This window comes from Somniosus microcephalus, chromosome 1 (assembly GCF_052327205.1).
Source record: "Somniosus microcephalus isolate GS21.2 chromosome 1, FLI_Smic_1.0, whole genome shotgun sequence".
NCBI lineage: Eukaryota > Metazoa > Chordata > Chondrichthyes > Squaliformes > Somniosidae > Somniosus > Somniosus microcephalus.
The window spans coordinates 252,569,737-252,596,386 of record NC_140987.1 but is presented as its reverse complement, the minus strand read 5'-3'; the positions used below and the strand labels follow the sequence as shown (position 1 = coordinate 252,596,386).

Genomic DNA, 26,650 nt, shown 5'->3' with positions numbered 1-26,650 from the left:
TTTGAGATTGCCACATTCCCTGGAGCCGGGGGTGGGGACAAGCTTTCAAGTTTAGGAAAGGTGCACAGATAGCTCAGGTTTAACTATTTCATGCAGAGGGTGGTGAACAGATAGAACAGGGAAATAGATGGTGCAGAAAAGTTTACGGGTGAATTAGATTGGTATATGAAAAAGTGCATGATTGGGACTGAACAGTTAGACTGTGTAATCTTTTCTTAGTGTCAGCAGGATTTTGAACCACAAGGGGCATCACAGTTGAACTAAATCCTCTCTCACCCAATGTTCACTCCAGAGACTTGAACACATAATCTAGGCTGACACTTCAGTGCAATCCTGAGGAAATAAAAACAATTGTCATCCCTACTGTCCCTCAGCTAAGATCAGTCAACTCAGCTCAGCCCGGTCCCAGGATTGAACCTGGGACCTTCCTGGCATGTGTGACTCAGCTGTTCACTGGATAAACTTACCAGGCTCTGTGTAGCCCTTGATTTTTCTTTAAAACTGTGCTTTGCTGCTCGCATTCACCTCAACAACAACAACTTGCATTTATATAGCACCTTTAATGTAATAAAACATCCCAAGGCATTTCACAGGAGTGATTATCAAATAAAATTTGACAAGTCACATAAGGAGATATTAGGTCAGGTGACCAAAAGCTTGGTCAAAGAGGTTGGTTTTAAGGAGCATCTTAAAGAAGTAGTAGAGCGGTGTCAGCTGTGCCTCAGTTGGTAGCACACTTGCCTGAGTCAGAAGGTTGTGGGTTCAGGTCCCACTCCAAGGACTTGAGTACATAAAGCTCGGCTGACACTCCAGTGTAGTGCTGCACTGTCAGAGATGCTGTCTTTCAGATGAGATATTAAACCATCTGCTCTCTCAGGTGGATGTAAAAGATCCCAAGGCACTATTTCAAAGACTAGATGTTAAACCAAGGCCCCTTCTGCTCTCTCAGGTGGGTGTAAAAGATCCCATTTCAAAGAAGAGTAGGGGAGTTATCCCTGGTGTCCTGGCCAATATTTATCCCTCAATTCACATAACAAAAACAGATTATTGTGCGCAAATTGGCTGCAGCGTTTCCTACATTACAACACTTCAAAAAGTGGCTGTAAAGTGCTTTGAGATGTCCAGTCGTGAAAGGTGCTATATAAATGCAAGTATTGCTTTCTTAGAGAGGTTTAAGGAGGGAATTCCAGAGCTTGGGGCGCAGGCAGCTGAAGGTATGGCCGCCAATGGTGGAGTGATGAAAGAAAAGTGTGGGTTGGAGAAGTTTAGAGATAGGGAAAGGGGAGACCACGGAGGGATTTAAATTTTAAAATCGAGGCGTTGCCGGACCGGGAGCCAATGTAGGTCAACAAGCACAAGGGTGATGGGTGAACGGGTCTTGGTGCCAGTTAGGACACGGGCAGCTGAGTTTTGGATGGGCACAAGTTTCTGGAAGGTGGGAGAACGAATAGACTCTAGATTGGACAGAAATAGCACCCCCACTCTTTTTTTACACACGGTTACCTGCTGTATAAATGTGACCGCTACTCCAGCAACTTCACTCCAAAAAACAAGCCGAAAAGATAAGCGTTCAGCGTTTGCCGTGGCAACCGGATCCCTCCCAGGGAATCAGGGTCCAGCGGGTCACGTGGTGTGAGTGGGTGACGTGATGCCGAGAGCTCGCACGCAGGGCTGTTGGTCTTGGGACAATGGATGGAGCCGAGCGGGGATTCAAGCCGGGAGTCAACGGCCGTCCCGGCGCGAGGGCGGAGCGCGAGCAGTTGCTGGTACAGGGCCGCGTGCTGAGGGCCGAGCTCAAGAACCTGAGGTAACGGCGGGCTGGTGAGGGCCACACTCATCTCCTCCGCCTCCTTACTCCTGAGGCCTACAGTGGCTTCATTCACCTGCCTGAATCCCCGTGGAAGAAAAAACTTGCATTTATACAACGCCTTTCACCACCTCAGGACGTCCCAAAGCGCTTTACAGCCAATGAACTATTTTTGAAGCATAGTCACTGTTGTAATGTAGGAAACGCTGCAGCCAATTTGCGCACAGTGAGATCCCACAAACAGCAATGTGATAATTACCAGATCATCTGTTTTTAGTGATGTTGATTAAGGGATAAATAATGGCCAGGACACCGGGATAACTTCCTTGCTCCTCTTCAAAATAGTGCCATGGAATCTTTTACATCCACCTGAAAGGGCAGTTTCACGTCTCATCCGAAAGCCGGCACCTCCGACAGTGCAGCACTCCCTCGGCACTGCACTGGGAATGTTGGGCTAGATTTTTGTGCTCGAGTCCCTGGAGTGGGACTTAAACTCACAACCTTCTGACTCAGAGGTGAGAGTGCTACAACTGAGCCACAGCTGTCACATTGGAATGGAAGTAGCCGGGTCAGACGTGTACAAGAGCGCTCAGTTTACAGAATGGGATTTATTTATGGGACGGAGAAATCCAGGCAATTTATCTTTGATTTGCAGAATAATACAGCACAGTTTGTTTGGCCCATCAAGCCTGCGCTGGTGTTTTTTCTCTATGTCACCCAGTCTAACCCCACTCTTTTCGCTCCCCATACTTTTAATATTACTCTCTTTCTACTGACTCCTGTCTTTCGGATACGATGTTAAACTGAGGCCCTGTCTGCCCTCAGGTGGATGTAAAAGATCCCATGCCACTATTTCAAAGAAGAGGTCGGGAGTTCTTCCCGGTGCCCTGGCCAATAATTATTCCTCAACTAACATCACTAAAGCAGATTATCTAGTCATTATCAGATTGTTATTTGTGGGACCTTGCTATGTGCAAATTGGCTGTCGCATTTCCTATAGAACAAAAGTAATTCAGTGGCTGTAAAGTGCTTTGGGACACCGAGGTTGTGAAAGGCACTATATAAATGCAAGTATTTCTTTTCTTTTACCTCATTCCCTTTTGAAAGTACTTCTAGGTGCTGCTCCAGTGGTTCTGTACAAAATCATTTGTTCTAACCTCCTATGAAGTACATTGGCCTCTGGTCACCCAGGAACCCCTCAATTTAAAAGGTTCCTCTTTGTGTTTAAATCCCTTTGTGGCCTTGCCTCTCCCTGTCTCTCCAACAAACTCTAGCCCTACAACCCTTCAAGAACTGTGTTCCTCCAACTCTTGTTTCTTTGTCCTTCACCCCCTCCCTTAGCCCCACTATTGGTGGTCATGCCTTCAGCTGCTTAGGCCCTATACTCTGGAATTCCCTCCCTCAAACCCCTGCACCTCCCTCTCTTTTTAAGCCCATCCTTCAAACCCACATCTTTGACCAAACTTTTGGTCACCCTTTCTAATATCTTTATTGGCTCAGTGTCTATTTTTGTCTGATGACTCCTTGCCTTTTTCTATGTTAAAGGTGCTATATAAATGCAAGTTGGTTATAAAGCATATAGCAGTATTCTAGAAATATGTCACATAACCAATATGATTATTCCAAGATGTCTGTAGAAAGGTTAATATTTAGCAGCAGGTGGAATCCAAAGGGTTTTTTAAAGCTATGTAGATAGATCTGTTTAAGGGGGATTACTTTTGTTTGAAGTACTCCTATATTATGCACTACCATAAAAATACCTGTTTACTAGTGCCCTGCTGGCTATACAGAGTATCCAGTTGATTTTCAGGGATGGGTAGTTCCCAGGTTGCTTCAAAGTTCTGGGCCCCATTGCATAGATGGAGCGGCTCTGAAATGTCTTGTATCTCCATATATTTTTTAATGAGGGAAGAGGAAAAAAGCATTGCTGATCTGTAATTTTACATATACAATGTTAGGCAGCAAGTCAACAAAGCTGTCCATGTACACAAGAAATCTGTTGAAGACCTACACTCTCTTCTGAATGGTTTGAAAAAGGAGCCCATCCAGGATTATGTACCCATCAGAAATCAAGATCAAGTGTCTCTATCTTTGGAGAAAGGTATGAAATTCTCGTGGGTTTGCGTTGCCTCTTCTATGTTACTATTCTAATTGAAATTAACCAAGGAACAGTTGGTGCATGTATTATTATGTTGCCTGTTGAGGAATGATCTGATTTGCTCAATAAGTAACTGACAATCAGTCTTTGAGATTAAAAGATTGGCCCAAAATTTGTGGTCGGAGGCTTCCCGCGGGCGGATGCCTCCGACCAGCAAAAAAATCTACGAATTTACCTGGTGGCCCGGGAGGTACGGAGAATTGTGCTGCTGGGCCTCTCCGGGTAGAGGCCCACATATCCCAGGGGCACAGACGGTTTGCAAGCGCCCCTGGGATCACGTGGGCTGGCCCAACCAATAAAAGAAGGGAATCCCCATTCATACTTATGGGGATTCCGTATGTATGGAATTCCCATAAGTATGAATAGGGAATCACTTAAAAATATTTCATGTGTTTGTGATTTTTTTAAAAATTACATATTTAAAATGAATTAAAATGCCATTTAATTAAATAGTTAAAACAAAAATTAAATACTGTATTTTGTTTAAAAAAATTATATGTTTTAGCGGGGCTAAAAATAAACTTGCCTTATTAGACCAGGCTTTTAATGTATAAAAGAAAACATTTTAATTTTCTATTTTTTAAAACTCTTACGCTGGTAAAAGCAGGCCTTGTCTGCTTTGACCAGGCGTAAGAATTTCACGGACATTCAGCGGACGGAAGTTGGGCAAATAACGCAACACTCTGCCCATGGAGGCCCTTTTCTCGGGGATGCGGAACATCTGTCCAGAGAATTCTTGACATCGCAAATTTCGGGTTTTCGCGCATGCGCTATGCATGCCTAAACCCAGAACTTGCGTGGCCCTTGCGGGTGCACCTCATACGCACCCGTAGGGGGTCACACAATACGGGCCAATATCTTCAAACCGCATGCCATGGCAATGGAAGTGGTAATATCTGAAACCAAGAAAAACTTCAATTTATTTCGGGTTCTACTTTGGGTCTGTGATTGAACTGTTTTTATTTGATCTGGTTTCCTTGTGTTTTCTGAACGCTGTAGTCCAGGAGCTGACTAGATTGAAGTTGTCGTTCATGTAGGTAAATTAAATTTGATTGTTAAAGTAATGACTCCTTAGAATGAGATTCGGAGCTCTGAGGGCCATGTTTGGTATCAGTATGAATTACTGGAGAGTGGGGAGGACGGTGTTGTGTTCTGAGTTGGCATACTGTCCTTTGACCTCAGAACTAAGTTGTGAAGCCAGTCTGGTGGGTGCAAGTTGGCCTCTATTGCATGTAAAGAGCCTAGATGAAAGAGTTATGAAATAAAAATTGGGAGAGGACTTTAATCTAGCTTCTTGTGAGCATGAGTCCAAAGTGCAAAATTCAACACTTAAGTGACAAGTTAATTTAAAATCTCTTTTAGAAAGACCACAAGAATAGCTTGTATAGAAAGCAGAGAAAATTGAAAGTAGGAGGTATTCTTTTCAGGCTTGGATGAAAGCACATTGTTGGGCCAAGCAGAGGCAGTTTTACTGAGCAAATGATTGTGCCAAAGCTGACCTAGGAGTATTGAGTCGCAGAAGTGGAAAAATGTTCCATTTGGTGAAACTTCACTTGCCAACAGCAAGTGCAGTGTATCTTAGCAATTGGTTAACAGTAATTGTACTTGTAAAATAGTGATAAATTATATGCAACTCTGGTAATAGTCAAATCTCCTGTATATATGCGTGTTTACTGATTATAACAGTACAGGAAACTTTGTGCTATCCAGCACCCACGGGACCGAGCTGCTGCCGTTGCCTAAAAAGTGCCGTACTCTCCAGAGTTAATGTTGAGAGATACGGAGATTCTTATCTCCGTATTTGACAACAAACACTGTTGCTTAGCAACAGCTTCTAAACACTCGGGTGTGGCCCTAAAGCTCTGTAGCTGAAGCTGTTGCTATAGCTACAGACCTTGCACAGCTTGACTGTTCAAACAAAGCAAAAAAAACAAACAAACAAGAATAAAAAACGGCTGCTGATTTTTGCGGGTGGCTCCAGATTGCCGGATAGCTCACCTCCGGATAGCACAAAGTTTCCTGTATGTAGTTTTATTATATGCAAGTCTGCTTAATAACATAACTTTATATTTCAAGTCTGCTTATATATCCAACATTTTCCCCTTGGCCTGCTGATTAGGTAATGTAGCTCTACTGTAATTTATTGTCTGTATTGTATGAACTGAAACTTAAAAAAATTACATGCATATATTTTTAAAGGAAACATTCAAACTGTACCCATTGGATACATCGAGTCCTGCTTCTGTGCCAAAAATGGCACGCCTCGACAACCAACTATTTGTAGCTTGTCTCGTGCACGACTTAAAATTAGCAAGACTATTTTTACCAATGCGGAACATTCACTCATGGGCTTGGATCAGTTTTCACATGTCTGGTAGGTTGGCTTTAAATGTAGAAAGTGTGTGTTTGTGACCTGCATTATTGAACTTTTGTGACTAATCTAATTAAAAGTTCAGTGCTGCACAATTTCAGTCTTTCTGCAATTCAATTCTAAAGTAATTGTAACTTGAATTAAAATCAACTTCCAATTTCTCTTCAGAACCAATGTTGTAAACTATTTAGGTGGACCAATTGTTACTTTGTGATAAAGAGGTCTAAAAGTATGTGAGCACTATGGCATTTGGTGGCAGCTGGGTAATTGGCTGTGAGTGTTGCCCGATGAGCTTGCTAGCAGACCCCACTGTCAGTGTCACTTTTTGGCAACCTGATTGGCCTGTGGAAACTACTTGAGCACTAAAATCTTAGCAACAACCAATTTAACATAACAAGAATTAAGAGCAGGAGTAGGCCATACAGCCCCTCGAGTCTGCTCCGTCATTCAGTAAGAATGCTGATCTTTGACCTCAACTCCACCTTCCTGCATTATCCCCATATCCCTTGATTTCCCCTAGAGCCCAAAAATCTATCTCGGCCTTGAATATACTCAACGACTGAGCATCCACAGCCCTTTGGGGTAGAGAATTCCAAAGATTCACAACCCTCTGAATGAAGAAATTCCTCCTCGTCTCCATCTTAAATGGCCGACCCCTTATCCTGAGACTATGCCCGCTAGTTCTAGACTCTCCAGCCAGGGAAAACAGCCTCTCAGCATCTACCCTGTCAATCCCCCTCAGAATCTTGTATGTTTCAATGAGATCACCTCTCATTCTTCTAAACTCCAGAGAGTATAAGCTCAAACTCTCCTCGCAAGACAACTCTCTCATCCCAGGATTTGACTCCCTCCTGCTTTATTTTTGTTTCCTGATCCTTTCAAACCCTGCATCAGTACAAAGAATTTTTATTTGGTGGACAGTGCTGGCAAGGCTACATTTATTGCTCACCCTAGTTGCCCTGAGAAGGTGTTGGTGGGCTGCCTTCTATTGTGCTTCATAGTGATTGTCAGTACAACTGAGTGGCTTGCTAGGCCACATAGAGGGGCGTTAAGAGTCAACTACATAGTGTGCACTAGAATTATGTAGGCCACAGCTGGTAGGGGTGGTAGGATCCCTTCCCTGAAGGACTTTAGTGAGCCTTGTTGGGGTTTTTATGAAAATTCAGCATCCATGGTCACTTTTACTGGTGCTAATTTATAAATCACCAGATTTAGCAAATTCTGTTTTACAACTTGTAATGATGGGATTTGAACTCTCCTTCTGGGTTGCTAGTCCAGTACCATAACCACTATAATAGATTTGAGAAAGCATGGCGTGGTCGAGTGAGTGGGCACAGACATATTTAATTATGTATTGGGGTGGGTGAAGGGCAAGCACTTATGTAAGTGGGTGCGCGAGGACACGGATTTATTATTTAATGAACGGTTGAGGGGCACAGATTTATTTATGCCGGTGGATTAGCGGAGAGAAATAGATTTCTTTATTTACAATACTGGGGTGGGTGAGCAGTGCATTTGTTTGTGTAACTGCAGTGGATGACCAATTTACAGGGTGTACACAAAGTTGTATGCTGTGAAGTAGTCCATTTCATTTTTAAAAAATGTTTTACATAGTTACATCGAGTCTACAGCACTGAAACAGGCTATTTGGCCCAACTTGTCTATACTGCTGTTTATGCTCCAGAAGAGCCTCCTCCCATCTCTCCATCAAACCCTATCAGCATATCCCTCTATTCCTTTCTGCCTCATTTCTTTATCTAGCTTCCCCTTAAATGCTTCTATGCTATTCGCCTCAACTACTCCCTGTGGTAGCGAGTTCCACATTCTCACCACTCTCTGGGTAAAGAAGTTTCTCCTGAATTCCCTATTGGATTTATTAGTGACTATCTTATATTTATGACCTCTGGTTTTGGACTCCTCCACAAATGGAAACATCTTCACTCAGGCAACCTTATCAAACCCTTTCCTTAAAGACCTCTATCAAGTCACCCCTCAGCCTTCTCTATTCTAGAGAAAAGCACCCCAGCTTGTTCAGTCTTTCCTGATAAGTATATCCCCTCAGTTCTGGTATCATCCTTGTTAATATTTTTTGCACCTAATGCCTCCACATCCTTTTTATAATATGGAGATCAAAAAACTGCCCAGTACTCCAATTGTAGTCTAACCAAGGTTCCATATAAGTTTAACCTAACTTCTCTGCTTTTCAATTGAATCCCTCTAGAAATGAACCCCAGTGCTTTGTTTGCTTTTTTATGGCCTTATTAACCTGCGTTGCTACTTTAGTGATTTGTGTATCAGTAACCCTAGATTTCAGTGAGTAATGCTGTAGGAAATAAACTATAAGCTCTCCTTTTTTCCTTTTTGCTTAAACTGGTTTTGTATCTTCCCTAACTTTGCTAGGAGTGTTTGTAATCAAGACTACAAGCAGCTAGGCTATTCTACCATGAACGGTAATAACCTTTGTTTAAAATCATGGTTGATTTATAAAGCTGGTGCAATTATAGGTTTGGATATTAAAATACTGAAAGCATGGGAAAGAAAACTAGAATTATATATATATAAATTTCGTGCTCCAGCACTCCCAGTGGAGGACCATGCTCAAAGAAGGCCTGGGTTAGAGAATTGGCACTATGGTGTTGTAGCCCTATCTCTGACTAGCATTCCTTTTTAGTATGGCTCCCTGCTAGGAGTACTGAATTTATCCTTGGAGTAAAGAGAATAAGGGTAATTCTGTGAGGCTGTTTTGGCATGGAGCCTTGCTAGCGGTGAGTCAGAGAATCATTATACTGTGGTACTGTCTCTGACTCTCACGCTCATCTAGCAAGGCTCCATGCTAGCAGCGAAGCCTTGCAAAACCATCCCTTGCATCCCTGTACTGTAATAAACTTTTATATAAAGTGATATTGATAATTGTGTATATACATTTTTATCTTGCATGTCCAAAGTATTGGGCAAGATCTGTGTTTTAAGAACATAAGAAATAGGAGCAGGAGTAGACCATTTGGCCCTTCGAGCCTGCTCTGCTATTCATTAAGATCATGGCTGATCTTCTACCTCATCTCCACTTTCCTGCACTATCCCCATATCCCTTGATTCCCTTAATATTCAAAAATCGATCTATCACTCTCTTGAATATACTCAACGACTGAGCCTCCACAGCCCTCTGGGGTAGAGAATTCTAAAGATTCATCACCCTGAGTGAAGAAATTTCTCCTCATCTCAGTCTTAAACGACCGACCTCTTATTCTGAGACCGTGACTCCCTGGTTTTAGACACCCCAGCCAGGGGAAACATCCTCCCTGCATCTACCCTGTCAAGCCCTGTAAGAATTTTGTATGTTTCAATGAGATCACCTCTCATTCTTCTAAACTCTAGAGAATATAGGCCTAGTCTACTCAATCTCTCCTCATAGGACAATCGCCCCATCCCAAGAACCAGTCTGGTGAACCTTCGTTGCACTCCCTCTATGGCAAGTATATCCTTCCTTAGGTAAGGAGACCAAAACTGTACACAATACTCCAGGTGTGGACTCACCAGGGTCCTATATAACTGCAGTAAGACATCTTTACTCTTGTACTCAAATCCTCTTGTAATAAAGGCCAACATACCATTTGCTTGCTGTACCTGCATGTTAACTTTCAGTGATTCGTGTACAAGGACACCCAGGTCCCTCTGAACACCAACATTTCCCACTCGCTCACCATTTAAAAAATACTCTACTTTTCTATTTTTCCTACCAAATGTGGGGAACTTCACATTTGTCCACATTATATTCAATTTGCCATGTTCTTGCCCACTCACTTAGCCTGTCTATATCCCCTTGAAACCTCCTTGCATCCTCCTCACAACTTACATTCCCACCCAGCTTTGTATCATCAGCAAATTTGGATATATTACATTTGGTCCCCTCATCCAAATCATTGATGTAGATTGTGAGTATCTGAGGCCCAAGCACTGATCCTTGCGGTACCCCACTAGATACAGCCTGCCAACCTGAAAATGACCCGTTTGTTCCTACTCTCTGTTTTCTGTCCATTAATCAACCCTCAATCCATGCTAGTATATGATCCCCAATCCCATGAGCCCTAATTTTGTTTAATAACCTCTTGTGTGGCACCTTATTGAATGCCTTCTGAAAATCCAAATGCACCACATCCACTGGTGTTCCCCTTATCTATTCTGCTAGTTACAACCTCAAAAAACTAATAGATCATTATAGACTCTAACTCTATAAGATCCAAAAAACTCTCTCTTGCGGCACAAGGTACAGGTTTGCTCTGCTGAGCTAATATGGCTTCTTGTGGAGGAAATTTAGAAACATTTTCTCCACAATTGTAAAACTCTGAAACCAGCACTATTGCTGTTGGGCACAGAATTTACAGGGTTCTGCCGCCAAGTTCCTGATTTGATTACTTTTTTTAAGTTCAGTGTTAATGGTGGCAATATGTTAGTTGTAAACTACTCTGATAGCCACATTTGAATAAAACTAGAATGTTGAATTAATCCTCATTCCATAGTTAGCTGCAAATATCATACATGACTCATTGCATATTGTACCATCAGCAACTAAAAGCTTTTTTTTTTAGCTCTGCAGGGGCTGTAGGATCTAGTTCCATACTTTTCTTAAGTCTCCTCTGTAAACCAAGATAACATTATTCTTTAGCCTTCTGCTTAAAGGTCATTTTTATTGAAGTAATCAAATTTCCAAATTTTAAATGTATAACAATTGATTTATGCAGGATTATCTTTGTTTTTCACAAGAATGGACATCAGAGCTATAAAGCTAAAGTCAAACCACCTCGACTGAATGGACTAAAAACTGGAGTCTTTTCTACAAGAAGTCCTCATCGTCCCAATGCCATAGGTTTAACACTGGCAAAGCTGGAGAAGATTGAAGGTAAACTGCTTCAAAATGTTCTGTAGGGGGAAAAAAGGCAACTTTGATCAAAACAGGAAAAGTAGAGGTCCTTGTATATTTCCCTGTATGAAGTTGGAATTCATTTAAACAAAAAAGGCAGTATTACAGCTTCATAGTCTCTGGCGGTGAAACTTTTCCCAATGGGAGCACATATCCAGTATGACCATCTGCAATTTTCACTCCTGAAAATGAATGGGCAGAAAATTGCTAGGACTGTGAGCCCAATATTCCCTCTGAAAGGTTAAATGCTGCAGTGGGAGCGTGAATTGAAAAATTACCAATGAAGGAATCTGGAAAAACAATTCTATAAATCTTGTGTGTACATTGCCGATGACCATAATGGTGCATGTACAGTATGTTTTCTCTTACCTTTTCATTGTGAGAAAAGGATACCCGTATCTCAAAAAATAATTTAAAAATATATTTGCTTCTTCGATAACTACCTGGCATTTGAGTTGTATAGAAAACAGTGGGCAGCTGGTCACAGACTGCAAAGATGTAATGTGATTAAGAAGTCCTGCTGGTGTTAATGTACAAGCGATTTTATGAGACCCATCTGATTCCCCAGGATTAAATTATATAACAGTCGCATTTATATCGCATCCTTAACATAAAACATGTCCCACAGTGCTTCACAAATAGAAGTAGACAGGAAAACGGACAGTGAACCATGGAAGGTGCAGTTAATAGGGGGTACCAAAAGTCTGGTCAGAAAGCTGGAGAGAACCGGAGGAATTTAGAGAGGAGGCCAAGGTGCTTCCAGCAGCGGTGTGAAGGGAGGGGGGCTTAACCAAAAAGCCACAGGACCGTGGGCTTGCAGGAGGTATAAGACTGGGTTAGGTTGTGAGATTGTGTTGGTTATTTCAATATTAATTTCAATTTTAATATATTGGAGCATAGTGAGATCATATGGATCAGCAAAAATGGGGGTCATGGGCATGTGGGACAGAATACGGAGGCGGTGGGGACTGCATTTTGGAATAGTTGGGGTTTGTGGAGGATGGCCAGCCAGAAAGGAGGGCATTGGAATAATTGAATCTAGCTGTGACAAAAGAATGGTTGTGTTTCAGTATTGGAGGGGTTGAGGTTATGTTCTGCAGGTGGAAATGGGTGTTCTTGATAAAAGATGGAATGTAGGGTGTAGGGTTTAAAGCTCAGCTTGGGGTCGAACAATTTGAAACATATGAAATTCTGAGGAGGCGTTGACAGGGTAGGTGCTGAGAGGCTGTTTCCCCTGGCTGGAGTGTCTAGAACTAGGGGGCATAGTCTCAGGAGAAGAGATCGGCCATTTAAGACAGATGAGGAGGAATTTCTTCACTCAGAGGGTTGTGAATCTTTGGAATTCTCTACCCGAAAGGGCTGTGGATGCTGAGTCATTGAGTATATTCAATGCTGAGATAGATAATGTTCAATGATGAGGTAGATAGATCTTTGGACTCTGGGGGAATCAAGGGATATGGTGATTGGGCAGGAAAGTGGAGTTGAGGTCGAAGATTAGCCGTGACCTTATTGAATGGCGGAGCAGGCTCGAGGGGCCGTATGGTCTACTCCTGCTCCTAATTCTTAAGTTCTTGTCTTAGTTTGCTGTGGTTTTGCACAGCCTGGTTCACCCCTGAAGCTTGTTTGTAATCTTTATTTTAATATTTGTATATCTTTGAATTTTAGAAATGTTGATAATCATGGTAAATTTAATACGTAACATTGAATGTGCAAGATGTTTTTTTGGTGTGTAATTTATTTCCCTAACCTCTTTAAGGTGACACCGTTTATCTTTCGGGAATTGACATGATACAAGGAACGCCAGTACTGGACATTAAGCCATATATTCCAGATTATGATACACATAAGGTTATCCCACCAAGTAACAGAAATAACCGTCAATCGCATCAAGAGATTATTGTGCCAGATGAACAGTGCCAAGGTGTAACCATTCCAATCACTGTGGCGGTAACTGCGGAGAGTGAGGATAAGAAACCAGCCCGCATAAAGGTGGCGTCAGAGACAGCAGCCAATTGTTTTACTGATTGGGTGCAAGACCCTCCCAAAGATAGCACACAGCCATTCAGAAAGACAGATGGTGATCTTCTCAGTGGAGAAGACCAGTCCCCCGTACAAGTTGGAGGGACAATTTCAGCATGCGTTATGGGCGAAGCCACAGACAAAGAGAAGTGCTGTGTGCGTGAGCTAAAAAGTGAGAAAGTTGAGCAACTTGCTGGAAAGAATGATGCGCCTCATGAAAGCATACTCTTAGCTGTGGAGAAAATCAATTGCCAGCTGATGCACAGCGATATTGTAAACCAAATAACTGAACAAGACAAAGTTATTTGCTTCGAGTCTGAGAAGTCAGGTACGGCCACATTCCGCCAGAATAAATGGCCAAAGAAAGTTGATGCTATTAACATACCTCTGAACCACTCGTCTAACAGTACTATTGCGACTTGGATAAAACAATCACCTGTAACTTCCTTAGAGGTTCGATTCACTCCTCATGCAGAACTGGATCTGGAGCAATTTCAAGCTCCAGGCGGGACAGGTATGAATAGTGTTGCACTGCTTGTATTAATGATCATGGAACCGGCAGCCAGAATCCAGATCTCTGCATTCTAATCTACCACCTAACGAATCGTGAAACTAAAGTATCATAGTAGTAGCACATAAGGAGACCATTTGACCCATCATGCCTGTGCCGGCTCTTTCAAAGAGTTATATAATTGGTCCCACTCCCCTCTGCTCTTTCCCCATAGCCCTGTAAATGTTTTCTCCAAGTATTTATCCAGTTCCCTTTTGAAAATTACTATTGAAACTGCTTCCACCGCCCTTTCAGGCAGTGCGTTCCAGATCATAAAACTCGCTGCATAAAAAAAATTCTCATCTCCCCTCTGGTTCTTTTGCCAATTACCTCAAATCTGTGTCCTCTGGTTACCGATCCTTCTGCCACTGGAAACAGTTTCTCCTTATTTACTCGTTCAAAACCCTTTGTGATTTTGAACACCTACCAAACCTTCTCTGCTCTAAGGAAAACAACCCCAGTCTCTCCAAGTAACTGAAGTCCCTCATCCCTGGTACCATTCTAGTAAATCTCTTCTACACCCTCTCTAAGGCCTTCCTAAAGTGCGGTGCCCAGAATTAGCCACAGTACTCCAACTGAGACCTAACCAGTGTTTTATAAAGGTTTAGCATAACTTCCTTGCTTTTGTACTCTATTCCTCTACTATTAAAACCAAGGATCCTATATGCTTTTTTAACAGTCATCTCAACTTGTCCTGCCACCTTCAAAAATGTGTGTACATTCACCCCCCCCCCCGCCCCCCCCAAAGCCTCTCTGTTCCTGGACTGCCTTTAAAATTGTACTACTTAAATTGCTCCCGGGATGGATGGGGAGGGGTGAATCTAGCTTTGCAACAATGCTCACTTTCTTGGGCTCTGCATTGAAGCCTTTCTTTTCTGCAAGCATTTCACCCTCTGTTGAAGCAGTTTTCGCAACATCTATATGTCTGCTCGCAATGTGTAAAATGACTCTCTCACTGTCCGGACCTACTTTACAATATAAAAGATATGAAAAATTGTGATGACCAATCTTTTTCATTAGATTTTCTGTTACTTTATGATCTTTTAAATAGTGTTGATTACATAATTTGGGATTGCTGAGTAACTGAGTCTAACGTTAGCAGAAATGGTCGTTAACCTAACATAGTTAATCAACTGTTAATTAAGTTCCCTTGCAGTTTCAGGCTGAATTTTTATTTAAATTCCAAGATTGATGTTACAATCACAAAAATGCAGGGAAACAAGTTGGTTGAGGATGCAAGGCAGTTCTGGGTGGCCAAAGGCATGTTTTTATGCCACTACAAATTCAGCAGAGGCATCCACCAGGATTAATGGTGATGAGAAGCCATAGCTAATAGATTTGTTTTTGTTTTCTTCTCGGTGTCAGCCTTGGCTCAGTGGGTAGCACCCTTGCCACTGAGTCAGAAGATTGTGGGTTCAAGTTCCACTCCAGAGATAATCCAAAAAGATTGTAGAAGATCCTGTGGCCACTATTTTGAAGGACAGCAGCGGTGTTCTGGCCAATATTTATTCTTCAACCACCATCACTAAAATGGATTATCATGTTGCTGTTTGTGGGAGCTTGCTGTGTACAAAATGGCTGCTGCATTTCCCTACATTACAACAGTGACTACACTTCAAAAGCGTCCCCTCTCTCTGTCTTCTCTCCAGAATGATCTTCAAACAGTGTAGATCTATGATAATGTCATGCTAGTTAAGGGACTGTTTGTGAGATGTACCATAATATGTGCTATCATATTGCTGCTGTTCTCATTCAGATTAAAATTTTGTATAAAGCAAAACATTTGAATAAATTTGAAATAACTAATCAAAAATAATTCCTTTGCTAGCTGCCTTCAGAGCAACTACCATAATCTTCAATTAAGGGAGCTGCAAGACTATTTATTGTCTTCCAATTATTGTACCAGTGAAGGATTACTTAACTGGGCAGGTTTGTTCAAGCAGAACTAATTCCAAATACACAGGGTGTAACTTTTTGTGAGAATTATGTTTTGATTTCTTTCAGATTTTTATTAAAACTGAACAAAATTTGCAAATCAGAATTTGGATTATTTTTGAATGGTATTGGGAACCTTGATCTTGCAGCTTTTGTGGCATTTGTTGAATGCTAAAGTTACATTTTATAATAGCTGTTGTATAATTTTAGAATTAAATTTTTTGACAGATTTTAAGAGCTAAAGCCTAATCAGCTGTCTGTTTACAGATCCAGGCAAAGCATCACTGAAGTATTTCCAGTCTGTAGAGGAAGCAAAGTCTGCCATTTTGGCTGTGCTATCAGCTGATCCAAGATCCATATATCGTAGAAAACAGTGCCAGGACATGCTGTTTTACTTCACTGTGGACACTGCCCACATCACCTCCTGGTTTGGAGATGACTTTGCTGAAATCTTGAGGATAAAACCAGTGAAAGAGAAGGCTTAGATTGGAACTATCAGAATATTAAATTCTCAATACAGAGTTTTAGAACATTGTTAATATAAGTTTGTAATTTTGCAAAAAGTGCAATCTCCCTATGATCAACAATGCTACTAAAAATCAATCTTGTAAGGGTGTGGATTTTATATCTGTGAGCATTTCCTTTCAACTTTTTCCATTGTGTCCCTATGTCCTCATTTATAATAGAAATGCCCATGTAAACTTGTCACGTTGTTACCTTCATCACTAGTGGTGCTGCATTGATGTGACAAATTTACATGGGCAGTTCCCATTCTAAATGCGGACGTAGAAATTTGTAATGGAAAAATAAAAATAACGACTGACTTCAAAATGGAAACTGAATTCTGTCTGTTCATTATGTCTGGTCCAATTATTGCCTGTCCTCTAACCCTCCTTCATCTGAAGACAATACTTAGTCTTGACTACCCATATACACCGTTGTGATTTTAATCTTTATTCATCCTTTGGCCCTGGACACTTTTTTAGCACAAGAGTTTGAAGGTTGGTTTGTAAATCTTTATTGTTAAGCAACCTCCTTTCTCATATGGTTCACAACAACACATTTCGAGTAAGCATGAGACTTTGTAGTGGAGTATATGGAACAGACTTTACTGATACACAGAAAGGTGATCGGCCTTTAACTGTATAGAGAGAGTGACTTTACCAGTTTCTGTATCTTTCGTATAACTCCGAGATACTGTTTAAAACCATGATCCTTTATATATATATATATAGATAGATAGATAGAGATATATATAGATAGATAGATATATAATATATATATATATATAGATACATGTCTGTTTGTCCGTCCTTCGGTGTGTCTGTCCGGCTATACACTCTAAAGTTATAGAGCGTACCCCAAAAAAAGTTCAAAATTCCGCTCATTAGCATCTCATTATCTGCTCATTAGCAACAGAGCGACATTAAGGTCGACCAATCGTACGGTCGAGCGACCCGACGGTCGACCAATCGCTGCGTGGCAGGGGCGGGTTCCTGGCGTGTGCGGGCCCTCCTAGAGTCCAGTGACTGGACGATTGACCAATCCTACGCTTCGGTGACCTGATGGTCCACCAATCGGTGCGTGTGTGGGCGGTGTTGTGTCTGTGTGTTGATAGAGACACTGAAGACAGGAGTTGGTTTCATAGGTGTTTACTAAACAAAGTCTGGAGGGGAACTAACTGATACAACACAATATACAGGCTTATATAGCCCGAGTGGCCATTACCGGCATTACAGTACACATGGGGCTCTTAAAGGCACATACACTACAATTCCTCCCCTTTTAGCCAACCAGTACATAATATTTTAAGTAATTATTAATTACATGTTACAAGAAAAATAATCTACACATTGCTGCAGTTAATTAATTATAAGTTAGTCTCTCTGGAGGCTTCCTGACTCGGTCCGGATAACGCCTCGGTGGTGTAGTAGTTTCTGGTGGTGTAGTAGGTTCTTTTGGCAAGGCTGATTCGGCTTGAATGCCAGTGTCTGGTTCATCGGGTTCCAGTATCACCGGATCGGAGGTAGATATGGGTATCTCTACTTCATCGTTAGATGTATAGAGTTGTGTAGGTTGTCCCTTTTCGGATGACTATGATTTGGTCAGCATGGCGCCTTATTATGCTTTCTCCGATGTCCACGGTATACATCAGCGGTCCTAGTCGTGTGCAGATAGTTCCAGGCTGCCATTTCTCGGTACGGTAGTCCCGGGCCAAAACTTGTTGACCTATCTGGAAGGTTCTAGTTGGCCTTTCATTCATGCCTTGAAATTGCCGGTTCTCCACGTCCCTTCTGATGTTGGGCTTGATCAAATCCAGCCGGCATCTTAGGCTTCTATTGAAGAACATCATGGCGGGAGTTTGGTTTGTAACCATATGTGTTGCATTCCTGTATGCGAACAAGAAGTTATCCACCTTGTGCTGAAGTTTTATGTCTTCATTACCCATGGCCTTTATGGCCTTGAAGGTCTGGACAAACCTTTCAGCCAATCCATTGGTGGCGGGATGGTATGGGGCGGACGTGTAGTGCTTAACCCCATTGTTTTTTAAGAACTTCCTGAATTCTTCGGACACAAATTGCGGTCCATTATCAGAACAGATCTGTTCCGGCAGCCCATTCCTGGCAAATATGGTCCTTAATACTGTGATGGTTTTTTCCATGGTGGTGGAGGACATCTTTATTACCTCCGGCCACTTGGAGTGTGCATCAACCGCGATTAAGAACATTGAGTCCATAAATGGACCAGCAAAGTCGATGTGTACCCTTTGCCAGGGAGATGAGGGCCACTCCCATGGATGTAGAGGGGCTTGGGGTGGAGCGTTTTGGACCTTCTGGCATCCTAGGCAGCTCTTGGTCATTTCTTCGATGTCTCCATCGATACCTGGCCACCATACAAACACCCTGGCTAGGTTCTTCATTTTCACTCCACCCAGATGCCCCTCGTGAAGCTCCTTTAGAACTTTATCCTGGAGTTTAGGTGGAATCACCACTCTGGATCCACACATCAAGGTTCCTCAGCACACTGACAGCTGTTCTCTTCTTTGCGAGAATGCTGGCAACAGCGGTTCGCCATGTGCTGGCCATCCCTTCACTGTTAAATCGTAGACTCGTGAGAGAGTCGGGTCATTTCTAGTTTCCCTTTCAATGGCAGAATTTGTTACTGGTAGACATTCGACTATGGTAGAGTGGAAAATCTCCACTGGGTCTACGGTAGGTGCTTCTTCTACCGTTGGCAACGGTAGGCGCGATAACCCGTCAGCATTCCCATGCTGTTTTGATCCTTTGTATTCTATGTTGTATTGGTGTGCCCCTAGAAAAAGGGACCACCTCTGTAGCCTTTGCGCTGTCATAATGGGAACACCCTTTTTAGGGTTGAATATGGAGATGAGGGGTTGATGGTCAGTCAACAAGGTAAATATTTGTCCGTGTAGGTAATGGTTGAATTTCTTCACTCCTCATACCAGGCTGAGTGCTTCCCTGTCGATCTGGGCATAGTTACGCTCAGCTGAGTTCAATGAGCGTGACGCAAAAGCTATCGGCCGTTCCGAGCCATCAGGGAATCTATGCGATAATACCGCTCCTACGCCGTAAGGGGATGCATTGCACGCCAGTCTGATTGGCAGTGATGGGTTGTAATGAGCCAAAACTTCTTTGGACGTGATTAAGTCTTTGCAGTTATGGAAGGCACATTTACAGTCTTCGCTCCATTTCCAAATTACTCCTGTTTGTAGCAGTTCATTAAGAGGGTGTAGAAGAGTTGATAAGTTCGGTAAAAATTTATGATAGTAATTTATTAGTTCCAGGAACGACCTTAATTGTGAAACATTTTCAGGTGCTGGGGCTTTTATGACCGCTTCAATTTTTTCAGGTGACTTATGCAACCCTTCCTTATTAATTATGTGGCCACAATATGATATTTGATTTGGAAAAATTTGCACTTGGGGCGATTTGCTCGTAGGCCCCGTTCTCTCAGCCTAGTGAGCACCTGCTCCAAATTGGCAAGGTGCTCGTTGTCGTTTTCTCCTGTTACAAGGATGTCGTCTAGGTAGCATTGAGTCCCCGGAATCCCTTGGAGGACTTGATCCATAGCTCTTTGCCAGATAGCTGGAGCGGATGCTACTCCGAAAACCAGTCGATTGTACTGGTACAGACCTTTGTGTGTATTTATCGTGAGATTTTTTAGAGGCCTCTTCAACCTCCATCTGTAGATATGCCTGTGCCAAGTCAATTTTGGTGAAACGTTTCCCTCCGGATAGTGAGGCGAAAATATCTTCTATCCTCGGATACTGTACCGTGTGAAGGACCGGGTTTACAGTCACCTTGAAGTCTCCACAGATGCGAATTTTTCTCTGTTCTTCAGATTTATCATTATTCAATGCTTTCTTCATGACTGGAACGATGGGTGTTGCCCACTCGCTCCAATCTATTTTGGATAATACGCCTGCCTTTTCCAAATTCTCCAGCTCTGCCTCGACTGCTGGACGAATTGCGTATGGCACCGGTCTTGCCTTAAAAAAACTTGGGAATTGCTGCATCTTCCACTTTTATTGAGGCGGTGATGCCTTTCAAGGTTCCTAGTTTCTCTTGAAACACTTCTTTGGCGTTGGCCAAGATGTCTTTTAATCGTTCAGGTATGACATCATCATCGTTTTTTTTCTTACTGGTCACTGTCAGTGCCTGAATGGAGTGCCAGTCTAAACGTATTTTCCTGATCCATTCACGTCCCAACAGCGGTGGACCACCATCTTGTAGAACGTATAAATACAACTTTTGTATTTCCTTGCCGTTGTATACAACAGGCACCCTTATTTTTCCTTTGGGGTATACTTTCTGCCCCGTATATGTTTTCAAGATAATGGATGTGTCTTTTAAAGGTATATGCGGAAATAGCCGCTCGTAATCCCGTCGATTTATGACGGTCAGAGCTGATCCTGTATCTAGCTCCATTTTAACTGGGGACCCTGCTATCGTGAGGGTAACCCAAATGGTCTGGTAATCATCTTTGGCAATTACATTATGTAATTTGAGACAGCTTAGTCTCTTGTTTTCGGAGTCGCTATCGCTCTTCTGGTCTTTGGAGCTACTGTCCGTCATCATTTGTACCTTTCTGTACTTTTCTTTATTGATTTTTTTTTTCCTGTCTGTGGATTTTTTTTGTCCAGATCGGCATACCCGTGCAATGTGTCCAATCTTTCCGCATTACCTGCATGCTTTGTCCTTGAACCAGCAGTCCCTCTGGTCATGGGTGGATCTGCCGCAGCGATAACATCTCTCGAAACCCTGTGTCATTTCATGGGTGCCGAAGTCCTGTGTCTTTTGTTGTATCTCTGCAGCTCCTCTTGCGGCGGCTTCGTATGATACAGCCATACTGAAAGCCTTGTCCAGTGTTAAATCTTTTTCAGAAAGCAGCCTTTTCTGTGTTCCTTCACTTAGGAGACCGCAGACGAATTTGTCTCGAAGATAATCTGCTAGTCCTGCCCTGAATTGGCAGTGTTTTGATAGCTTTCTTAATTCGGTGAGGTAATCAGCGTTACTTTCATTCTTGTGTTGATTTCTCTTGAAGAATTTGAATCATTCTGCTATCAGCAGCGGTGTTGGGTTTAAGTGCTCCTGTAGGGTATCAACAATTTCTTTTAAAATTCTTGTCCTTTGGTTTGGCTGGAGTGATTAAATTTCGTAACAGCCCGTATGTCTTTGCGCCCATTAGATTTAGCAGTACTGAAGCTTTTTTTTCATCTATTCCATTTGCGGTGCAATATACCTCCACTCTTTCCACATATGTGGTCCAATCCTCTATCTCATTATCAAAAGCATCAACATTGCCAGACTTAGGCATCCTAGAAATAAAATGGCGCTTCCCGCGCTTTTCTTTTCTGCAGAAAAGATATGGCGCTTCCCCGCCGCTGCTGCCGATGACAACGCTGTTTCCCGCGGTTTCCGTTCTTTTTATTTATTTATTTACAGTTGGAGACTCGTCCCTGCCGGACTCTCTAGGTCTGAACGCCGACCTGCTTGCAGCGCCGGCCGTCTCCCGAGTGCTCCCGCCCTGTCTTACTGCTTGCCTCCGCTTTCGCTGCTTGGCCCAGCTGTAGAGCCAGCCGCTGGAGCCCCAGCCCGACGCTCAGGAAGGATTATTGCAGTACCTGCCACCAGCTTGGCTAGCTGGTGAAACAACAGCTTTTGCTTTTTCTTGATTTTTCTTCAACTTTGGACACCAGAGGAATCGATGTCCTTGAAGTGCTGCCGAATTGCAGGTAAGTCCGTTTCCAATTCGTCGCCACTGTTGTGTTTGTGTGTTGATAGAGACACTGAAGACAGGAGTTGATTTCATAGGTGTTTACTAAACAAAGTCTGGAGGGGAACTAACTGATACAAGACAATATACAGGCTTATATAGCCGGAGTGGCCATTACCGGCATTACAGTACACATGGGGCTCTTAAGGCCCGCCTGTAGTGTATGTGCCTTTATCGTTCTGAACCGAGGTGAGTCCCCTCCTCTCCCACTCCGCTCTTCCATCCCCCTCCCACTCCCCTTTCTCCCCCCACCACCTCCCCCCTCCCCTTTCCCCCCTCCCCTTTCCCAGTCGCTCGCTGTCTTCCCCCCCCAGTCGCTCGCTTTCTTCCCCCCCCCAGTCGCTCGCTCTCTTTCTCCCCCCCCACCGTCGCTCGCTCTCACCCCCTCCAGTCGCTCGCTCTTTTTCCCCACCCCCCCAGTCGCTCGCTCTCTTCCCCCCCCCCCCCCAAATCGCTCGCTCTCTTTTTCCCCCCCCCCCGCCCAGTCGCTTGCTCTCTTTTCCCCCCCCCCTCCAGTCGCTTGCTCTCTTCCCCCCCCCTACCCCCCAGGCGCGCGCGCGCTCTCTTCCACCCCCAGAGCCAGTCGCTCGCTCTCTTTCCCACCCCCACAGCCAGTCGCTCACTCTCTTTCTCCCCCCACCCCTCCAGTCGCTTGCTCTCTTTCCCCCCCCCCCCCCACCCCCCAGGCGCGCGCGTTCTCTTCCACCCCCACAGCCAGTCGCTCGCTCTCTTTCCCACCCCCACAGCCAGTCGCTCGCTCTCTTTCTCCCCCCCCGAGTCGCTCGCTCGCTCTCTTTCTCCCCCCCCCGAGTCGCTCGCTCGCTCTCTTTCTCCCCCCCCCGAGTCGCTCGCTCTCTTTCTTCCCCCCCCCGAGTCGCTCGCTCTCTTTTTTCCCCCCCCAAGTGGCTCACTCTCTCCACCGCCCCCCCCAGTCGCTCGCTCTCTTTCCCCCCCCCCCCCCACCCCAGTCGCTCGCTCTCTTTCTCCCCCTCCCCCCCCCCCCCCCACCCCCGGTCGCTTGCTCTTTTTCCCCCCCCACCCCCAGGCGCGCGCTCTCTTTTCCCCCCCCGCCCCCCCAAGGCGCGCGCACTCTCTTTCCTCTCTTCCCCCCCCCCCGCCCCCCAGGCGCGCGCGCTTTCTTTCCCCCCCCAGTGCGCGCTGCGAACTCTCTTTCCCCTCCCAAGGCGCGCGCGCTCTTCCACCCCCCCCAGGCGCGCGCGCGCTCTCTTCACCACCCCCGAGGCGCATGCGCGCTCTTTCACCCCCCCTCCCTGGCGCGCGCGCTCGCTCGCTTCCCCGCCCAGCCGCGCGCTCGCTCGCTTCCCCCCCAGCCGCGCGCTCGCTCGCTTCCCCCCCAGCCGCGCGCTCGCTCGCTTCCCCCCCAGCCGCGCGCTCGCTCGCTTCCCCCCCAGCCGCGCGCTCGCTCGCTTCCCCCCCAGCCGCGCGCTCGCTCGCTTCCCCCCCAGCCGCGCGCTCGCTCGCTTCCCCCCCAGCCGCGCGCATCGCTCGCTTCCCCCCCCAGCCGCGCGCTCGCTCGCTTCCCCCCCAGCCGCGCGCTCGCTCGCTTCCCCCCCAGCCGCGCGCTCGCTCGCTTCCCCCCCAGCCGCGCGCTCGCTCGCTTCCCCCCCAGCCGCGCGCTTCGCTCGCTTCCCCCCCAGCCGCGCGCTCGCTCGCTTCCCCCCCAGCCGCGCGCTCGCTCGCTTCCCCCCCAGCCGCGCGCATCGCTCGCTTCCCCCCCAGCCGCGCGCTCGCTCGCTTCCCCCCCAGCCGCGCGCTTCGCTCGCTTCCCCCCCAGCCGCGCGCTCGCTCGCTTCCCCCCCAGCCGCGCGCTCGCTCGCTTCCCCCCCCAGCCGCGCGCTCGCTCGCTTCCCCCCCAGCCGCGCGCTATCGCTCGCTTCCCCCCCAGCCGCGCGCTCGCTCGCTTCCCCCCCCAGCCGCGCGCTCGCTCGCTTCCCCCCCAGCCGCGCGCTCGCTCGCTTCCCCCCCAGCCGCGCGCTCGCTCGCTTCCCCCAGCCGCGCGCTCGCTCGCTTCCCCCCAGCCGCGCGCTCGCTCGCTTCCCCCCCAGCCGCGCGCTCGCTCGCTTCCCCCCCAGCCGCGCGCTTCGCTCGCTTCCCCCCCAGCCGCGCGCTCGCTCGCTTCCCCCCCAGCCGCGCGCTCGCTCGCTTCCCCCCCAGCCGCGCGCTCGCTCGCTTCCCCCCCCAGCCGCGCGCTCGCTCGCTTCCCCCCCAGCCGCGCGCTCGCTCGCTTCCCCCCCAGCCGCGCGCTCGCTCGCTTCCCCCCCAGCCGCGCGCTCGCTCGCTTCCCCCCCAGCCGCGCGCTTCGCTCGCTTCCCCCCCAGCCGCGCGCTCGCTCGCTTCCCCCCCAGCCGCGCGCTCGCTCGCTTCCCCCCCAGCCGCGCGCTCGCTCGCTTCGCTTCCCCCCCAGCCGCGCGCTCGCTCGCTTCCCCCCCAGCCGCGCGCTCGCTCGCTTCCCCCCCAGCCGCGCGCTCGCTCGCTTCCCCCCAGCCGCGCGCTCGCTCGCTTCCCCCCCAGCCGCGCGCTCGCTCGCTTCCCCCCCAGCCGCGCGCTCGCTCGCTTCCCCCCCCAGCCGCGCGCTCGCTCGCTTCCCCCCAGCCGCGCGCACTCGCTCGCTTCCCCCCCAGCCGCGCGCATCGCTCGCTTCCCCCCCAGCCGCGCGCTCGCTCGCTTCCCCCCCAGCCGCGCGCTCGCTCGCTTCCCCCCCAGCCGCGCGCTCGCTCGCTTCCCCCCCAGCCGCGCGCTCGCTCGCTTCCCCCCCAGCCGCGCGCTCGCTCGCTTCCCCCCCAGCCGCGCGCATCGCTCGCTTCCCCCCCAGCCGCGCGCTCGCTCGCTTCCCCCCCAGCCGCGCGCTCGCTCGCTTCCCCCCAGCGCGCGCTCGCTCGCTTCCCCCCCAGCCGCGCGCTCGCTCGCTTCCCCCCCAGCCGCGCGCTCGCTCGCTTCCCCCCCAGCCGCGCGCTCGCTCGCTTCCCCCCCAGCCGCGCGCTCGCTCGCTTCCCCCCCAGCCGCGCGCTCGCTCGCTTCCCCCCCCAGCCGCGCGCTCGCTCGCTTCCCCCCCAGCCGCGCGCATCGCTCGCTTCCCCCCCAGCCGCGCGCTCGCTCGCTTCCCCCCAGCCGCGCGCTTCGCTCGCTTCCCCCCCAGCCGCGCGCGCTTCGCTCGCTTCCCCCCCAGCCGCGCGCTCGCTCGCTTCCCCCCCAGCCGCGCGCTCGCTCGCTTCCCCCCCAGCCGCGCGCTCGCTCGCTTCCCCCCCAGCCGCGCGCATCGCTCGCTTCCCCCCCAGCCGCGCGCTCGCTCGCTTCCCCCCAGCCGCGCGCTCGCTCGCTTCCCCCCAGCCGCGCGCTCGCTCGCTTCCCCCCAGCCGCGCGCTCGCTCGCTTCCCCCCCAGCCGCGCGCTCGCTCGCTTCCCCCCCAGCCGCGCGCTCGCTCGCTTCCCCCCCAGCCGCGCGCTCGCTCGCTTCCCCCCCAGCCGCGCGCTCGCTCGCTTCCCCCCCAGCCGCGCGCTTCGCTCGCTTCCCCCCCAGCCGCGCGCTCGCTCGCTTCCCCCCCAGCCGCGCGCTCGCTCGCTTCCCCCCAGCCGCGCGCTCGCTCGCTTCCCCCCCAGCCGCGCGCTCGCTCGCTTCCCCCCAGCCGCGCGCTCGCTCGCTCCCCCCCAGCCGCGCGCTCGCTCGCTTCCCCCCCAGCCGCGCGCTCGCTCGCTTCCCCCCCAGCCGCGCGCTCGCTCGCTTCCCCCCCAGCCGCGCGCTCGCTCGCTTCCCCCCCCAGCCGCGCGCATCGCTCGCTTCCCCCCCAGCCGCGCGCTCGCTCGCTTCCCCCCCAGCCGCGCGCTCGCTCGCTTCCCCCCCAGCCGCGCGCTCGCTCGCTTCCCCCCCAGCCGCGCGCTTCGCTCGCTTCCCCCCAGCGCGCGCTCGCTTCCCCCCAGCCGCGCGCTCGCTCGCTTCCCCCCCAGCCGCGCGCTCGCTCGCTTCCCCCCCAGCCGCGCGCTCGCTCGCTTCCCCCCCAGCCGCGCGCTTCGCTCGCTTCCCCCCAGCCGCGCGCTCGCTCGCTTCCCCCCCAGCCGCGCGCATCGCTCGCTTCCCCCCCAGCCGCGCGCTCGCTCGCTTCCCCCCCAGCCGCGCGCTCGCTCGCTTCCCCCCCAGCCGCGCGCATCGCTCGCTTCCCCCCCCAGCCGCGCGCTTCGCTCGCTTCCCCCCCAGCCGCGCGCTTCGCTCGCTTCCCCCCCAGCCGCGCGCTCGCTCGCTTCCCCCCCAGCCGCGCGCTTCGCTCGCTTCCCCCCCAGCCGCGCGCTCGCTCGCTTCCCCCCCAGCCGCGCGCTCGCTCGCTTCCCCCCCAGCCGCGCGCTCGCTCGCTTCCCCCCCAGCCGCGCGCATCGCTCGCTTCCCCCCCAGCCGCGCGCTTCGCTCGCTTCCCCCCCAGCCGCGCGCTCGCTCGCTTCCCCCCCAGCCGCGCGCTCGCTCGCTTCCCCCCCAGCCGCGCGCTTCGCTCGCTTCCCCCCCCAGCCGCGCGCTCGCTCGCTTCCCCCCCAGCCGCGCGCTCGCTCGCTTCCCCCCCAGCCGCGCGCATCCGCTCGCTTCCCCCCCAG

General features: G+C 48.5%; 2 protein-coding genes across 4 annotated transcripts in view; one reads left to right on the top strand and one right to left on the bottom strand.

The window, feature by feature from the left end:
* Positions 1–1,607, bottom strand: part of anp32b (acidic (leucine-rich) nuclear phosphoprotein 32 family, member B) — a 224,034-nt gene extending 222,427 nt beyond the window's left edge. Inside the window, exon 1 of the mRNA XM_085992029.1 lies at positions 1,504–1,607. The gene's annotated coding sequence lies outside the window, so the exon portion shown is untranslated. The remainder of the gene's footprint in view (positions 1–1,503) is intronic.
* On the top strand, positions 1,265–16,595 carry trmo (tRNA methyltransferase O). Of its 3 annotated transcripts, none has more exons than XM_085992014.1 (6): positions 1,265–1,807; positions 3,766–3,908; positions 6,165–6,339; positions 11,076–11,233; positions 13,011–13,787; positions 15,189–16,139. In XM_085992014.1, exons 1-6 carry the CDS (start codon positions 1,689–1,691, stop codon positions 15,350–15,352), a joined length of 1,536 nt encoding a protein of 511 aa, XP_085848140.1. In that variant the 5' UTR covers positions 1,265–1,688; the 3' UTR covers positions 15,353–16,139. The 3 variants fall into 3 exon arrangements, with proteins under 3 accessions (XP_085848140.1, XP_085848139.1, XP_085848145.1); XM_085992013.1 differs by having other exon boundaries at positions 1,274–1,807; positions 16,026–16,595; XM_085992019.1 differs by lacking the exons at positions 3,766–3,908; positions 6,165–6,339 and having other exon boundaries at positions 1,276–1,807; positions 11,098–11,233; positions 16,026–16,595.
* The last annotated feature ends 10,055 nt before the right edge of the window (positions 16,596–26,650 follow it).

Bases quoted from the DNA above. Each gene is read 5' to 3' on its own strand.
- trmo (XM_085992013.1), top strand. From the start codon at position 1,689: ATGGATGGAGCCGAGCGGGGATTCAAGCCGGGAGTCAACGGCCGTCCC. The intron at 6,340-11,075 runs GTAGGTTGGCTT...TGATTTATGCAG, and splicing joins GATCAGTTTTCACATGTCTG to GATTATCTTTGTTTTTCACA. The intron at 11,234-13,010 runs GTAAACTGCTTC...AACCTCTTTAAG, and splicing joins AAAGCTGGAGAAGATTGAAG to GTGACACCGTTTATCTTTCG.